This window comes from Dendrobium catenatum, unplaced genomic scaffold (assembly GCF_001605985.2).
Source record: "Dendrobium catenatum unplaced genomic scaffold, ASM160598v2 fragScaff_scaffold_134, whole genome shotgun sequence".
Taxonomy (NCBI): Eukaryota; Viridiplantae; Streptophyta; class Magnoliopsida; order Asparagales; family Orchidaceae; genus Dendrobium; species Dendrobium catenatum.
This window is the reverse complement of record NW_021318596.1, coordinates 1335848-1353573: the sequence shown is the minus strand read 5'-3', so window position 1 is coordinate 1353573 and position 17726 is coordinate 1335848. Positions and strand designations below refer to the sequence as shown.

Sequence of the window (17726 nt, the reverse complement as noted above, 5' to 3'; positions counted from 1 at the left end):
AAGCTGAAGCACACTCTTATAAGTTAGGCAGAAGAAAATGACAAGTCGCAGTTAATAAAATAAACTAAATAACACCGCCAATGTACGACAAATGAAACCCAACGCACTTTTAAATAACGTCACTTGATCCATAATATTCGTACAAGCGGACAAAAGACGTTTACATACTCTTAAATGAAAACTTGTGCTTTGTTCAAATGGTAATCATCTGCATAATTGACCATCTTTGAATATTTCAAGAAAACCCCACATGCATTGAAATATGTACTAATGTATTCATTATATGCATATGTATTTTGCAAATCACACACACACACACGGATGGCCACAAGCATGTTTCCTCTCTTGGATAACAAGCATGGTGCTTGGGAAAAGTTCAATTATGACTTCTAGATGTCTCTTTTGAGTTTTAAAACCTGAACTCAATCACGGATACTTTTACTATGAAAAATGATGAATTTTAAGATAAAATTTATAGAATATCATTAGAGGGATCTAAATGCTTGAAAATAAAGAAAGAACTAATAGCTGAGCTAAATATGATGATAATGAGAATATTAAAATAAACTTGTAGCAAAACTTTCAAAGGTAGGTTGATAAATATGATAATATGCTAGGGGTTGCAAGATTTGCATTTATTGAGGATAAGGTAGAGGAAATTTTACTTTTATGTTATAGGGATGTACAAAAAAGGTTGAAGCTTAACAACATGGAAAGACAAAGTAGGAATGAGGTAGATTGAATGTATTGGTTAGAACTTGTCCAAATAGATATATGCTAGGCGGATTTAACACCTCAAGGAGCATTTAGTAGTAATGACTAATGAGTGGAGAACAATGTTTCATAGAGCCAATCCTCTCTCTCTCTCTCTCTCTCTCTCTCTGGTTGGATCGAACCGAGCAGGGGCAACAGGAGGAGGTCGGCGGCCTAAGAAGAGGAGGAGTTTGGCTTTGGTGGAGGTTGGGGTTTGAGAGGAGATGCGAAGTCGGAGGTTGGGTCGTCGCTAGAGGCTTGTTGGAGATCGGAGGAGGCGACGTGATGCTTGCGGGTAGCGAATGGGAGAGAGGAGTTCGTGTGAGGGGGGAGAGCTTCGGGACAGAGAGTTCAAAACGGGAGAAGAGCAGTGGGTTCGGCTTCTTTTTATAGAGGCGAACGGGGCTCGATCGAGGAGAGGATCGCAGGATTCGCGCAGGAGTTCCGGGAAATGACGCAAACGGCGCCGTTTTATAGTGCTTCGGCGAAATTTGAGCCAGATTTTGCGGAGGAGTTCTTGGATCCGACGGGTGTTAGGTATGTACGTTGGACTCATGGCTTTTTCTCCTCTTGTTTTGTTTATATAGAGGTTAACATAGGCTTTAAATTAATAAGAATAATTTCTCAAGAATATCTCCATTTCTCCTTCATTCATATTGAACTTTTCCTCGAAGGATTGCTTGCATAATCAACATTTAGCTATGCTTTTTTTATCAATCAATAGAGAAAAGCTTGATTAAATATAGGGTCATAAACAAGCCGAGTTGTATGCTATCTTATTCAAGCTAATTTATTTATTTATTTTGTTCATTTTGAGCTGAGCTTGAGCTTTAACTATGTTTATGTTTATAAACCCTTTTCTAGTTTGTTTACTTGTTCTTTTACTTACTTCGTAACCAAACTTGAGCCTTTATAACTCTCAGATGTTAAAAATTTTTAGCCTTTAACTTCTATATAGAACATAAATGTATTCCTAATTGTTCACCTAAATCCACCTAATTCACTCACTATAATTTCAACACTTTTTAAATTTCAAGTGTTATTTTGGAGAAAAATAGAACCATCTAGCTATTTGGTCAATATAAATTTTCATCATACTTGTTAAGATTAGAGAAAGTCGCCTTAGTTGGTTTGGTCACATAAAACGGCGGCCTTGCGATGACCCGGTTAGGAGAGTAGAGGTATTAGATTTGACTTATGTTAAGAAAGGTAGGGGTAGACCTAAAAAGACTTGGTTAGAAAATATTAGGAATGACCTTTCTTTATTAGATTTAAACGAGAATTTGACTTTTAATAGGACACAATGGAGAAAAAGGATTCATGTAGCCGACCCCACGTAGTGGGATAAAGGCTTGATGATGATGATGATGATGACGACTTGTTACTCTAGTAATATAGTAGCATTCCCCTTGTGATGGAAAAAGTTAATATAAAATCATTGGACAAATATTATATAAGCAACTCAAGTATCATTGAATAAGTTTATCAAACTCTTAGTAATCTACTTATTAAATACCTAATAAGCCTTTTCATGAACTTAATGAATGAGCAGATCACTGTTCAAACTCATTCATTAATCAAGCTTACAAAATATTTTTTGATTACCTAATTAAATGAACTTAAATGAGCCTCAAGGCTTAAACAAATGGGTATCAAGTTGTTCATTGATTGTACCAGTCCTCTTATTCTGTTCATGATAAGGTTGATTCCATTGTTATTGAATGATGTATTTGCACTACATATTTGTGTTGTTGCAAAAATATTTTGGTATAATCCATCTGATTGAAAAACTTTGAACTTTCAATGCAAGGATCTTTAGTGCTAACATTTTTGCGGATTGGCAGCTTCATTGTATCCTTTTCAAATAGAGCCCCAGATCCTGAAAAAGATCATGCTGATGTGCAATTATTTCTTGCTAATATGGAAGATGCTTTCAGGGCTCATATGCTCTGGGCTGGTAGTTCAGAGGAAGAACTTGAAAGTGCTGGCGAGGTGAGTTTATCATCTTTTAAAGAGACTTTTACTGGTGCATATATGTCCTTAATAACTGATGTTATCATAATGCTGCAAATGAAAAGAGATTACAACAGGCTTTCCATGTTTAATTTTTAAAACTTTCATCAATGTTTTACTCGGAATTTCTTTTAAAATTGGTTGAGTATTGTTGCGTTGATCTTGCACGTCACTACTTTGATTGATTGTGATTGAGAACTTGTCTTTAATCTCTTAAGTAGATATTCAACCAGGCAAAAAAAAATGGGCCTTCGTCAAATTTTTTTCTCTTCAATACAAGTTTTTAAATGGGATCCAAAATGCCTTCTTAGATAATTCACAATAACATTCACTTTGATTAGTTGTCTTATAATTACTAGATGTGCTGTTAGCTTAACCTTGTAACATCAAATAAGATGTTACTCCCTACCATCATCTATTCTTTTCTCAACTATTTGGGCTCTTTTTGGATTCTCATTCTCTTTCCACACCTTGTGTGATACAAGTTATTAACTCCAATTTCTGTTAGTCTTCTTTTTACACCTTTTACTGATCTTCAATATGTTCCTTTTTGTTCTTATGCCTTTGAAATAAGTTTTATTTACTTTTTATTGGTGCATCTTTTGCCTTTAATTGTATATGCCCAAATCTCCTTACTCCTTTTTTGTACTTTCTTATCTTAAAATACACTTTCATTATCTTTTTTTATATGGCCATTTCTTTTGTCTTTATTTTTTTTTAAACATTCGACTTAACATTCTCATTGATTCTAAATTTAATTTTTCAATGACTTTGTTGTTGATGGTTATTAGATTTGTATAATATAGCAATCTAAATGTATTTTTATTATTTATCTTTGAGACCTTTCGTATTCTCTTTTCACCTTTTAGTGGAAAGACCAAGTGCGCTTCTTGGATCCATTTTATAAATGAATGAATATATAGATCAGAACACAACTTCAAGAGGTAAAACTAAATACTTAAATTCAAGAAGTATCATTGGAATATTGTGTGATGTAGGAATATGATGCATCTTGGAAGTAAAAAGAACAAGTAGATAGAAAGAAAATTGTAGGAATCAAATATTAGGATTGATTCTTGGATTATCTCTTCAACAATAATGAACCAAGGATCACCCAATCCAAGATCATGTAGAACTACACCAAGAACCTTCCTTGAAACTACTTGCCATCATACATCATCCTTATTTTCTCAGGTTCATGAATTGTCACAGCAGCTTCAAAGTCTCTTTGAATGCTGACCTCAAGCTTTGGAAAAAGCATGATAAGGGAAAAATATGAGTAGAAATGTACACATATGTATTCCACCTATAATATTCAATGCCTTCAAGGTATAGAGTAACTGGCCTATATTCTCTTCTCCTTGGAGCAACGATGTCCTAAAAACAGAATTTGAGGTGATAGAGGTATTAAATTTTTTAAGCATATATGCCATTCTATCATGGATATCAAGTGAAGTGTTATTTCGTGGAATATGCTTGCTTAAAGTTTCACAAACTAGATTTGATATATCAAGAGAGAACCTCTTAACGGCCACTGAAGCAGCAGAGGAACCAGCCGCTTCATCATCAGCAACGGCATTTGCAGACAAATGCCTTTCCACTACTCAAGCAACCGCCTCTGACAAAAGGCCACTTGGCTTAATCAAAGCCATAGCTTAAACACAGATCAATCTTAACTATCCACGTGTCATGATCATCTTCTATATATAGAGATGTAAACATAAAGCAAAAGAAAATGAAAATACTGTTACGTTCCACTGTTCATCTTCTCTGTTATGCTTTAACTTCTACTATAGGTTTCTATCTTGCAGGTTTAGTGAAGCTCAGCAATTGTCTTTATGGTATCAGAGCAGGACTGAGGAAAGTTCCTCTATCCCTGCAATGGAACAATCTGCATCATCGCATACGGAAAATCCATCGAGCAAAACCTCCACAGACACTCCGAACATTACGTCCTCTCTGAAGCTCGTTCTGTCCAACATAAAAACCATAGTTCCGGAGCCTCTTTCATCTGAAACTATCCAATATGGAAGTCTCAGATTATGAAACTCCTCAGAGCTAATGGATTTACGGCGTTTTTGGACAATGCTGTTCAAAAACCCTCCCGCCTACTTCAGCGCTCCGACGGCACCACCGAACCAAACCCAGACTATACACAATGGATCCTCGTGGATCAAAATCTAGCAGCAGCATTGTGCTCAACAATCTCATCGTCGATCCTACCATACGTGCTTCATCTAGATCGCTTTGCGGACATCTGGACTACATTGGAGCAGAGACTTCAAGCATCCAACAGATTCAGAGTTCTTCAGCTCAAAAACGAGCTACACAACATTTCCATGCGCAACCTATCTATGACCCAATACCTCACCTCCATTAAAACACTGGTTGACAACATAGCTGTTGCCGGCTCCCAAGTTCATCCTGAAGATATTATCCTGCACACCTTGAACGGTCTGCCTCCATCCTATCAAGCTTTTAAGACCTCCATTCGTACTAAACGGAGTCCACTGTCACTAGAAGAACTCTACTCCTATCTTCTGACAGAAGAGATCACACTTGCTGCCGATTCTCTTCGCCTACATCAACACAGTGATCCTAATACGGCCTTATATACGTCGAGAGGTCGAGGTCGACGAGGCCGCGGACGCACTACATTCACAACCAACACCGGTGGAAGATCATCCCCTTCCAATCCCGTTGTCTGCCAAATCTGCAACAAAAGGGGTCACGTAGCGGCTCAATGCTGGCACAGATTGAATGTCAATTATGTTCCAAACAGTGCTACCTCCAAAGCTCTAGTCGCAGACTCCGCCAATCCATCACAAGATTGGTATATCGACTCCGGTGCTTCCTCGCATATGACAAACTCCATCGACAACCTCTCGCAACCAACTACCTACCAAGGAGCAGACAACATTACTGTTGGCAACGGACAGAACCTCTCAATCGCTCACTCAAGTCCCGGTCTCCTCCCTACCCCCACCAGTAAGATCTCTTTATCTCAAATCTATCATGTACCATCTATCTCCCACAACTTACTCTCTGTTTCTTCTCTCACTCACGATAACAACGTCTCTATTACTTTTTCTCCGATCGGCTTTACAATCAAGGATCTGAAGACTCAAGCAAATCTCCTTCAAGGTCCTTGCCGCAATGGCCTCTACACAATTAAACTCCCATCCACAACTGCCGCACCATCAGCTCACTCGGCCATCTCATCCTCTCACACTCGCTGGCATCTTCATCTCGGTCATCCGCACCGTCAAATACTGCAAATGATAGCCTCTCAATACAGTGATCTCAACATCTCTCCCAACTATACTTTCTGCTCTATATGTACGGCTTCTAAAAGCCATAAACTACCCTTTCTCAACTCTACTAATGTAACTTCAGCTCCTTTAGAGCTGCTTCACCTTGATGTATGGGGTCCGTCCCCAACCATTTCCAATCAAGGCTACCATTATTTTCTACTCATCATTGATGACTACTCTAAATACACATGGCCATTCATAATGCGTGCCAAATCGGAAGTTACAAACATTGTAATTCATTTTAAAAAGTTTATTTAAAATCAACTAAACCATCGCATCAAAATCCTAAGAACAGATGGTGGCTCAGAGTTCGTGAACTCTGCATTCCAAAACTTCACCCAAACAAACGACATACACCATCAGGTTGCCTGCCCCTACACCCCAGAACAAAACAGCACAGCAGAACGTAAAAATAGGCATCTGGTTGAAACTATTCGAACTCTTCTTCACACAGCAGGTCTACCACCCCAATTCTGGCCTGATGCACTCCTAACAGCAGCTCACCTGATCAACCGTATGCCTACCCCCAATCTACAAAACAAATCCCCGTTTCAACTCTTCACAATAAGCCACCATCATACTCTTACCTCAAGGTCTTCGGCTGTGCCTGCTACCTATGGCTTCCTCCATCCTCTCGCAACAAACTCCAACCATGTGCATTACAATGTATATTCCTCGGCTACTATTATTCCTATAAGGGATACAAGTGCCTGCATCTTCTAACCAACAAAATCTTCATCTCCCGTCATGTGGTCTTTGATGAAGAAACTTTTCCTTACATCAACCCTTCCACCATCACACCTACATCCTCATCCTCAAAACCATCCTCATCCAATCCACAACTCCTCATACCTCCATCCACTCTCTTGCCAGCTCAAATCTTCAATTCTCAAAAGGATTGCAGTCTAATGCCCAACTCCCCAAACCCATCCAACCTATCCCAACCATCTATACAATGTACCTTCCCCAATCCTACCATATCACCATCCCCTGTTCTAGCAAATCATCCGATGATCACTAGATTCAAATCAGGATCCTTAAAACCACGCACCATTCTGAATCTCCTCCATAAATCCCACTCTCAATCCATCACTGATCCTACTTCATTCACCGAAGCCATCAAAATTCCTCACTGGAGATCAGCCATGGCAGCTGAATTTCTAGCCTTGCAGAAACAGGGTACCTGTACCCTCGTTCCTTCTCCTACCAAAGCCAACATTCTCAGCTGCCGCTGGATGTATCGAACCAAACGGCACTCCAATGGAACCATTGCTCGGTACAAGGCTCGGTTAGTGGCTCAAGGCCATCGCCAAGAATACGACATTGATTATCATGACACCTTCAGTCCCGTTGCCAAAATGCCCACCATTCGCGTTCTTCTCACCACCGCCATGTTCCATAAGTGGCCTGTACATCAAATGGACATCGCGAATGCCTTTCTCCACGGAGACTTGAACGAGACAGTCTACATGTCTCAACCTCGTGGATTTGAAGACAGCCTACACCCCACCTACGTCTGCCTTCTCAAAAAGGCCATTTATGGCCTCAAGCAAGCTCCTAGGAAATGGTTCAATACCTTCTCCACCTATCTTCTCTCCCAAGGCTTCTGTCACAGCCAGTCAGATCATTCTCTACTCACTCTATCCTCCGCTCAGCTTCGTCTTTACCTTGTCATCTACGTAGATGATATCTTAATAACAGGTAACGATGAAGCTGCGGTTCAAAACTTCATTCTACAAATCAGCTCTCAATTCACTATGAAATATCTTGGTCATGCCCACACGTTCCTTGGCATTCAAATTCAAACATTCAGTGATCATTACTTTCTCTCCCAAACTCCATATGCTCTATCCATTCTCTATCAAGCAGGTTTTCAAAACTGTAAACCTCTCTCTAATCCAAACTCCACAAAAGAGACCACCACACCTTTCTCCGATCCAATCATCCACATTCCTCTCAAATACAGGCAGTTCACTGGTTCACTCCAATATCTCACTATCACGAGACCTGATTTAGCGTATGCGGTTAATGTTCTATGCCAACATATGCACGCTCCTCAACAGCTTCACTATCATCTGTTGCGACGATTACTCCGTTATATTCATGGAACTGCTCATTTTGGTCTACCCATATATGGTGATTCTCTGGAGCTCAGATCCTTCTCCGACGCCGACTGGGCAAGTGATATCACCACCAGACACTCGACAACAGGCTATTGTTCATTCCTGGGTTCAACTCTTGTGTCATGGAGCGTAAAGAAACAACATACTGTCGCTCGGTCATCAACCGAAGCGGAGTACAGAGCCATTGCCACTGCCACGACTGACATTCTTTGGCTGCGCCGGCTGCTAACCGACTTCAATGAGCCATCTTCAACACCAACCATCCTCCATTGCGATAACATGTCCGCAATAGCGCTCGCGAACAATTCGGTGTTTCATGACCGGACGAAGCACATCGAAATTGATCATCACTTCCTTCGCGATCACATTCAAGCCAGACATCTACTGCTTCATCCTCTGAGTACAGTGGATCAACTCGTTGATATCTTTACAAAGCCGCTGTCAACCAAGAGATTCTAGGTCTTGCGCTCCAAATTAACAGTTCAGCCTGCACCGTCAATTTGCGGGGAAGTCTTGACGGCCACTGAAGCAGCAGAGGAACCAGCCACTTCATCATCAGCAACAACATTTGCAAACAAAGGCCTTTCCACTACTCAAGCAACCGCCTCTGACAAAAGGCCACTTGGCTTAATCAAAGCCATAGCTTAAACACAAATCAATCTTAACCATCCACGTGTCATGATCCTCTTCTATATATAGAGATGTAAACAGAAAGCAAAAGAAAATGAAAATACTGTTACATTCCACTGTTCATCTTCTCTATTATGCTTTAGCTTCTACTGTAGGTTTCTATCTTGCAGGTTTAGTGAAGCTCAGCTATTGTCTTTAGAACCTTCTTTCCTCAATTGTTGCTAAACTCTGCATAGGTGGCAACCCATCTGTCCAAATGTTTCCCCCAGCATTAAGATAGTATAGCTCATTGAAGAGGGTGATAGGATACCATTGTGGGAGTTCCTTGTTTTGCATAATAGGTCTTTGCCGTTCATCGAATTGGGATTCCCAAATCCTCTGGTCCATGATAGCATCATGCACTAGACGTGCAATTGCACCTCCATCAATGCCATAAAATTTGGTATAATGTCGATGATAAGATTTTCCACTGGAAAATTTTATTTTTGGGCATGCCCATGCCAAAGAAAATGTGAGAGTGCAGAAAACTCGAGGAGCAGTCAATAAAGCTGCTACAGCTGCCCCAATAGATGAATCTGGTTCTGAATAATTGGATTTTCTGTGGAACCAATGTGGTCAAAGGTCCCATTGTTGAATTTCATCCTTTGAATCTTCTGGCATAATCAATTCGATGTGAACTTTATCCTTTAAGAACTCTATTTTAGCTGCATCTTGTGTCTCAGCCTCAACATTTCCATATTTAGGAATGCCCGCACCAGTAGAAACCAAAGTTGTTTCCATTGGCCGTGAGACGCTTTGTTGGCCACAATGAATTGCATTTTTTAGAGGAAGTCTCGTTATCTCCGGTTTTCTCAAGTCAAAGAAAACATAGATTCCTAGATAGACGAAATCTACCTAGTAGGTTTGAAAAGATGCCAGACTTAAAATTTTTAGAGTTATAAGAAATTCCCACAAAAAGAGGTGAAATGGATATTGCGACTATACATAGTCAAAGCTTACACAACTGGACATACAGTTTGAACTAGGACTGCCACTAGCCAGCGTACTTGACATCTACCAAGGCGTATTCAATTAAATTACACTGTTAAGTCGAGATAATTATCTTATGGGACATGAATGAATGTAAAATTATCTGTCCTTAATGTGAGGCCTTTTAACCATATGCATTGGGACATACCATGACATGTATGTGCATCTAGTAGGGTTTACTTCTGCTAAGCTCTACTTTATACCTCTTCAAGGAGATATAAAGCAAGTAATTTAAAATTTAAAGATTTTTTTTTTGAAATTAATTTTAAAGTTGATTATTACTTTAATTAAAGTTTATTTGTAAGATTGATTTTTTTGATGGTCTTTAATTAGCTTGGGTCTTGAACATGAATATCTAGTCTACCTTGTATTGTTTCTCATGCTGACATGATTAAGGCTTCGTTTGGAACGGCTTTCTTATTGCTTCTTAAAGCTGCTTTCTAGTACAAAAATTAAAAAATTTGTACTAGAAAGCTGCTTCAAGAAGCAGTAAGAAAGCCGTCCCAAACGAAGCCTAAGCCTTATTGTCGGGTATTCCTATATAACATTAGTTTTGACATCTCATTTTCACAATCAAACTAACCATTTACCTATTTTAATTCCTCCATGTTTTGTCTTTCATTTCACATGCTTTCTGAACTCCAGGACATTTTTTTTATGCTATATTCCTAAATGTAGGGATTGGAGAAATATGTCATGACAAAACTTTTTAATCGGGCGTTTGCTTCACTTCCTGAGGATGTGCAACATGATGAGGAGCTTTTTGAAAAGACGGCTCTACTACAACAGTTTGTAAGACCAGAAAACCTGGATATAAAGCCAGAATTTCAAAATGAGACATCTTGGCTGGTTAGTGCAGAATACCGAAATTTTTGGTGCTTATAATCTACTCCCTTTGTTAGCCGGAGAAGAAGATATTCTTAATTTGAAACATTAGATTCTGTGAACCTTATGTTTCTCTCTTTTCATCATTTTTTTCTAATAAGGTGCAAGTTTGATGCTCTCATATAATCATATGAATATTTTGCATCGGAATTCTTTAAATAATTTAAAAATAGAACTTCAAAAAAAAAGTTTCCTTTCTTTGATGGAGTGTAAATTCGATAAGAATTTAAGAGAAGAAGGGAAAGATGAAAGAGTAATACAATAATCCTCAAGTTGTAGAAGGTTGATTTTCAAAGCATTTGAATAGTTGATCCTTGTGGAAGTTTGTGTAAATTTCTCATAGTATACAATAATCCTCAAGTTGCCGCTTGAGGACGTCAAGTTCACCGAAGAGGGGACCCCTCGCAGTCAAATCAAATGAGATCGGTCCAAAGGGGCGATCGACACCGGAAATTGATGCGCGACATCACCTAAACGACGTTCAATCGCAAAACGGATTTCACCGTTGAGTCCATAACATCGTCGACACCCAAAAATCTCCATCAACCTGTTCAATTGGGGTCATTAGATGCGACAGCACGAATCCTGAGGTGTTGACGTGCAACCCGAGGAAATTTACATGCAACATTGCCCGAAAGTTCAATCGCAAAATGGACTTCACCATTGCTTTTGGAACATCGTTAATACACTAAAGCGACAGACAATTTGATAAATTAAATTTGCGCGGGGAAATCAGTGCAAGTCCCGAGCCAACGACGCGCAAATTGCAGAAATTGATGCGCGACGTCTCTCAAGCGGCATCCGATTACAAAATAGACTTTGTCGTTGCGTTCGGAGCATCGTTAATACCCAAAAGGGACTATCAATTTATCCAATTAGAATCGCGCGGCAAAATCAACGTGCATTCTGAGACGAATTGCATAGATTTTGAAAAAATGCGCATGAATCAATATGCCGACCCACGAGTTTCAAAATAGGAAAATTTCTCCAGCTATAATGATATTATTATTATTATTATTATTGTTATTATTATTATTATTAAAGAAAATCAAAACAAAAATCAAATCACAATTTAATGCGTTACCTCATATCAATCGAGCTGGTCGTCAGAAATTCCTTAAATCTTGCTGAGAAATCTTAGACGGTTGCTCAGTTTGCATTCCGTAAATCCCGTAATTACCTCGGACAAGCTTCGTCTACCCCTCATCGTTAAAATAAGAAACAAGTTCTTCATTCCTGCTGTTTTTTATGCTTGAAATTCCGATCACCCCAGTCCGCAAGCGAGCAAACGTTTACTCCACCTCCTTTTGGCTTTTGATTTGCACAAACCCACAAAACAATCGAACCAAAGTCGAAACAGCCGACCGATCCTCTCCGTTTGAAGACATACACACGATCCTCTGGCCTTCTTCCCTCCTCAAATACACACAAGTTGATCTCCCCCTCTACCTTACAATTTAAGCTACTGCCCCTCCACTCCCGATCACGTGAAGAAAGCAGCCTTCCCACCTATCGAACCAAGAAGCAACCTCATGAATCACTTAACTCATCAAAACCCATGTCAAGCCGCCCAGCTCCAATCCCCTCGTCGTTAAAATAAGAAACAAGTTCTTCATTCCTGCTATTTTTTATGCTTGAAATTTCGATCACCCCAGTCCGCAAGCGAGCAAACGTCTACTCCACCTCCTTTTGGCTTTTGATTTGCACAAACCCACAGAATGATGGAACCAAAGCTGCAATAGCCGACCAATCCTCTCCGTTCGAAGACCTACACACGATCCTCCGACCTTCCTTCCTCAAATACACACAAGTTGATCTCCCCCTCTACCTTACAATTTAAGCTATTATCCCTCCACTCCCGATCACGTGAAGAAAGCAGCCTTCCCACCTACCGAACCAAGAAGCAACCTCATGAATCACTTAACCTATCAAAACCCATGTCAAGCCGCCCAGCTCCAATCCCCTCGTCATTAAAATAAGAAACAAGATCTTCATTCCTGCTGTTTTTTATGCTTGAAATTCTGATCACCCCAGACCGCAAGCGAGCAAACGTCTACTCCACCTCCTTTTGGCTTTTGATTTACACAAACCCACATAACGATCAAACCAAAGCCGCAACAGCCGACCGATCCTCTCCGTTCGAAGACCTACACACGATCCTCCGGCCTTCTTCCTTCCTCAAATACATACAAGTTGATCTCCCCCTCTACCTTACTGTCCCTCCACTCCCGATCACGTGAAGAAAGCAGCCTTCCCACCTACCGAACCAAGAAGCAACCTCATGAATCACTTAACCCATCAAAACCCACGTCAAGCCGCCCAGCTCCAATCCTTTGTCTGACCCTCTTCCTTGCAACCTCTTCACGTCCAATTTCCTTCCTCCAATCAGCCGCTAGAATCCCATAACCCAGCCCCTACCTCATGGCCACCCGCAGAGACCGATTTCACTTGTATCGAACCCTTTTGCCTACCCTCACTGCTAGTTGGACTTCTGTTCTATCTAGAAATTGCCTTCCTCACCTGATATCCACCCAACCAGGACACCAGTCCCTCTTTTCTACCGGTAGCAGCTGATTCCCACACTCTGATTCCTCCAAACTTTCTTCACTCACATAACTGGGCACTTCTCTTCTCTTTATTCCCCCATCCACATATCCTTCTCATTCACATAAAAGCTGTTCTTTTACTCCCATTTCACGTTAAGATTCCTGCTATCTAGCTTTTGCCGTAAAATCCAACCGCCTTCATCCTTTGATGTCCACGAACAGCAAACCAAATAGCAAATCAGCCCACAAATTTCCTTCTTTCTTGCCTCACACCTAATCCAATCAGAGCATCTAGGTTTTATTCTATTTTATCTTTATCTTATTATTAGTTAGTTGTCTTTTTTTAATTAATTATTGATAATGATTATAATTATAATCGCTATTATAATTATTATTTTTTATCATTTATGATGATGATTATCATGATTCTTATTAGCAGTACTATTAATAATAATAATTTTATTAATGTTATCACTAATAATATTATCATTACTAATACTATTGTTAATAATAATTTATTGTTAAAAAAAGAAGGTGAAAAAAAAAAAAAAGAGAAGAGAAGGCAAAAAAAAAAGAAGAGAGAAAAAAGAAGAAGAAGAAGAGAAGAGGGGAGAAAATTCAAAAAAAAAAGAGGGGAAAAAACACTTGCAATTTTCATCACCGTCGCCACTACCGCATCACGCAGGTATAACGTTTGAAACTCAAAGACCTCCAAAGTCCCATTCTTAGCATTCGTTGCACACCGGGGACCCCCTATGCAAGCTTTTCTTAGCTGGTAGGCAGGTAACACGTTGCGGAACTTATGCCAAGCCGAGCGAGCCTCGTGCTTGCTTTTTTTAGCACGTCAGGGAAAAATTAAAGTACACTTATGTGCCTTAGTGCTGGTGGGGAAATAATTGTGCGTTTTCAAACAGGTACCCCCGAACGGGTGGGCAAGCTATAACTCTTAAAATTTTTCCCAAATAAGGGAGACGTCAGGAGGCTGCCAAAATTTAGTTCGAAGACATACATAACTTAAACATATGTAAGAGACTTGGATTTAAATTGAATAGTTACAGAGAATTTGAACGATCACAGAAGACCTAAGTTGAACTTAAACAAAAATGCAGAGGGAATCGGACTTTAATTTAATGAATGCATAATCACATTAAAAAATATAAAAATGTTAATTAATGGTTTTGATTATGCGAAAAAAAAAATCAATAAATGAACAAGGGACTTGTGCTGAAGTCGAAATAGATATGATTTGTTGACTTGTTCACAAGCAACAGCGCAAACCCTCAACGAATATGACAACTATATCAATCAATGCACAGATGTTGACAAGTAGTAAGTGACTTACAATATATATGAAATAGATCACCTACGAATGTCAATAATACACATACATTGAATATGATGACTTACCAATGATCATATATAAGGAACGCAACGTATTTATAAGCGACATTAGAAGAGTTGCACTGGATGCAATGATACTTTAGCAGTCAATGTCAATCCACTCGTGGATGAATATAGCAATCCCCTACAAACACTCAAAATCAGCGTGTAATGAATATGACAATACTCTGTGATTAACATTAAGGCATAAGCAAGCACATCAAACCCCCGCAAGCGGAGATCAATGTACCATGAACATAATGATTTGATGCATCCAATGAGATATGAAAAATATGCAATAAATACAACAATTCCCTACAAACAGCAATAGTCAACATGTATAGAGAGAAGTTGACGACAAATGCAACTTATATGACAACCTACATTAACACATAGATGAATATATTATCTTGCCTGCAAGCGACAAAACCTGTTACATGTGTATAGTGTAGCGTATGATAAATGCTAATATTTGTTAACGACGATGGAAGATACATCATATGTACAATAGCATGTATAGTATGTATATGCAGGTGATGTTCAACAGGTTATGAATGTTACAACACCCCTACAACCAACCATCATTCAATAGCCAACAAATACGTTGATCCATTGCAAGCAAGGGAGGACGATATATAGCAAATAAAAGCTCCCATGAGCTGCTGTTGGAGACCCAACACATTCACTATATGCCATATGTAGGCAACTACAGTAGGACTTCAGCAAACACAGGATCCTGTAATCAACATCGAGCCGTGGATGAAAACATCTACCTGTCTGCAAGTGGCAATAGCAGGTGTACAACAAAGATTGAAGATTGTAGCAAATGCATAAGGGGTGTAGCAAATGCAAGTGTCCACGGGCCCTTGTAGGAGACCTGCTATACACAAAATGTCATCTATGAACAAAAATGTTGTATGACTATAGCGAATGGAAATGCCTACGAGCAGCTGAGGGAGGCCCGTTATATATTCAACATGTTGTTTGTGGGCAAAAGCGAAAGAACAACAATAGATGCAAGTGTCTGGAACTAGTATTTGGAGGCTTGTTAGTGCATGACAGCCTACATGCCCAAAGCAACTAACAGCTCGTAATGTGATGCCATGCAACTAGATCCGCAACACTCATGCAAGTGGACAGAAGGCATCTACAAACTCTCAAATATAGCACCGTACTCATTCAAATGACAATTTCCCACAACTGACCGACATTAAAATCCCCCCCCCCCCTAATACGTGCATGGTGCCCCGGCGAACGTGTCATGGGTACACATGTGATGTATGAGAATATTGTGGGGGTCTAGAAATGAACTTAAATCCGAGCCCGATCCGTCTGTGTGAATGGATAGGAGGTCTACATGGCTCGAACAGTTAAAGAAATATATGGTTGCGGCATCGACCAGAATATTTTGTTTTATAGTTCATATTAGGCCTTCAATGTCTATTAAATGAATGGTTTACTGTTAAAGTCATAAACCTACATTAAACATGATCTTCTATTAGCGGGCAAATACAATTGACACGGTTCCAATGATAAACATATAAACTATTTTATCCCCGATAATGACCGTGTTGAACGTTTCTCAACCGAAGGGGATCCTACCTTTTCAAATGCTCCTAAATTTCCACAAAATACAAAAACATAAATGGATACCCATAAAAACCCCGATGATGGCCGTGTTGACAGAAAATCTCAATCAAAGGGGTCCCCAAATATTCAAAATACCTCCTAAATGCACATGAGAATCCAAACTCCAAAAATCATGAAATTCAAAATATTTAAAATTGAAATTGAATCATCAAACGTTTAAATCAAAATTCATCTATCCTTCGCAGAAGTTTGCCGAGGTGGAAAATTTTAAATATCACTTCAGCTGACGAAGAGCTAGTATATGGTCAAGAATATCATTAGGATTCATTCTCAAACAGTCTATTGCCAGCGATTTTGCCGCCAAATGACGTCATAGATAAACGGTTATGACTGAGGTCCTCTATACTGGATGGTTTGCTGCCAAATGACACAACTAAATTATGGTCATGGCTAGAGCCCGTATGCTCCCTATTAACACTAAATTCTTGAGATATGAATCAGTAGGATATAATCGATAGGGCACAAAACCCTCTGTCAGATAAGGTGAATTCAAATTTGTCCCCTTAGACAAATATTCACCTCAGGTTTACAAAGTTCCCTTGGACGAAGCAACCTATGGCTGCTGATAAGGATCCTTCTGTTAGGTTAGGTCGACTACCTCCTCTAACTAAGTAGACTAGGGACAATGATGACCTGGGACAACAGAACTATGAGATCTTAATCGGGTTCATCATCATTCCCTCCACCATCCTCTTTAAGTGCAAGGTGGTGAATTTCTGATTTTAAATATCAAATTTTCAAATACATAAACCCATGCTGCTGCTATACACCATATACCATATATCTCTACGTATCTGATTGACGAGTAGCCTTAATTGCAAGTTCTCGCTCGTTATCGGGAGTAGTTAACTATAAGGGTTTGTGCCTATAGGAAACCATAACTCAAATCTAAAGTCCTCGCAAAATGAGGGCGAAATCTCTGGATAGTGTCTTATTTACAAACCCAATCTGCCTTCTAAAAATTTACCCCAAAACTTAATCCGTTAAAACTCTCCCAAAAGCAGGGGAGACTAGGGCGCGAATTTTCAGAGCCCACAATAATAAAGAGCAAAAAAACCCTAAGTATTCTATCAAAATGAGTTTGCTTGTGTTTGAACTTGGTAAACAATATTTCATGTTGCAAGCACATTTTAAAATGTTGAAAAAACTTGGGAGCATAGCTATAATATGACATCTAAGTGCTGTTTAAGGTGAGGGCATTGGTTGCGTTTCATGTAATTGGTGCATGCTTTGAACATTTCACATGCGGGAAGACAACTTTCCCACTTGGCCATGTGCTTGAAACTTAGGTGCAGTGGCAAGAGTCCCTGGCTGCCATGCCAAATAGTGCTTAAATAGCAGATAGCTGATGGTATATTTAGTTGGAACGAAGATGATGATTATATGATAATATCTGCGGGTCG

General features: G+C 39.5%; 1 protein-coding gene across 1 annotated transcript in view; it reads left to right on the top strand.

Moving 5' to 3' along the window:
* Positions 1–17726, top strand: part of LOC110111401 (vacuolar protein sorting-associated protein 9A) — a 31199-nt gene that overhangs the window by 10696 nt on the left and 2777 nt on the right. The window contains exons 2-3 of the mRNA XM_020843256.1: positions 2598–2745; positions 10541–10711. Of these exons, the coding sequence (XP_020698915.1) occupies positions 2598–2745; positions 10541–10711 (319 nt within the window). The remainder of the gene's footprint in view (positions 1–2597; positions 2746–10540; positions 10712–17726) is intronic.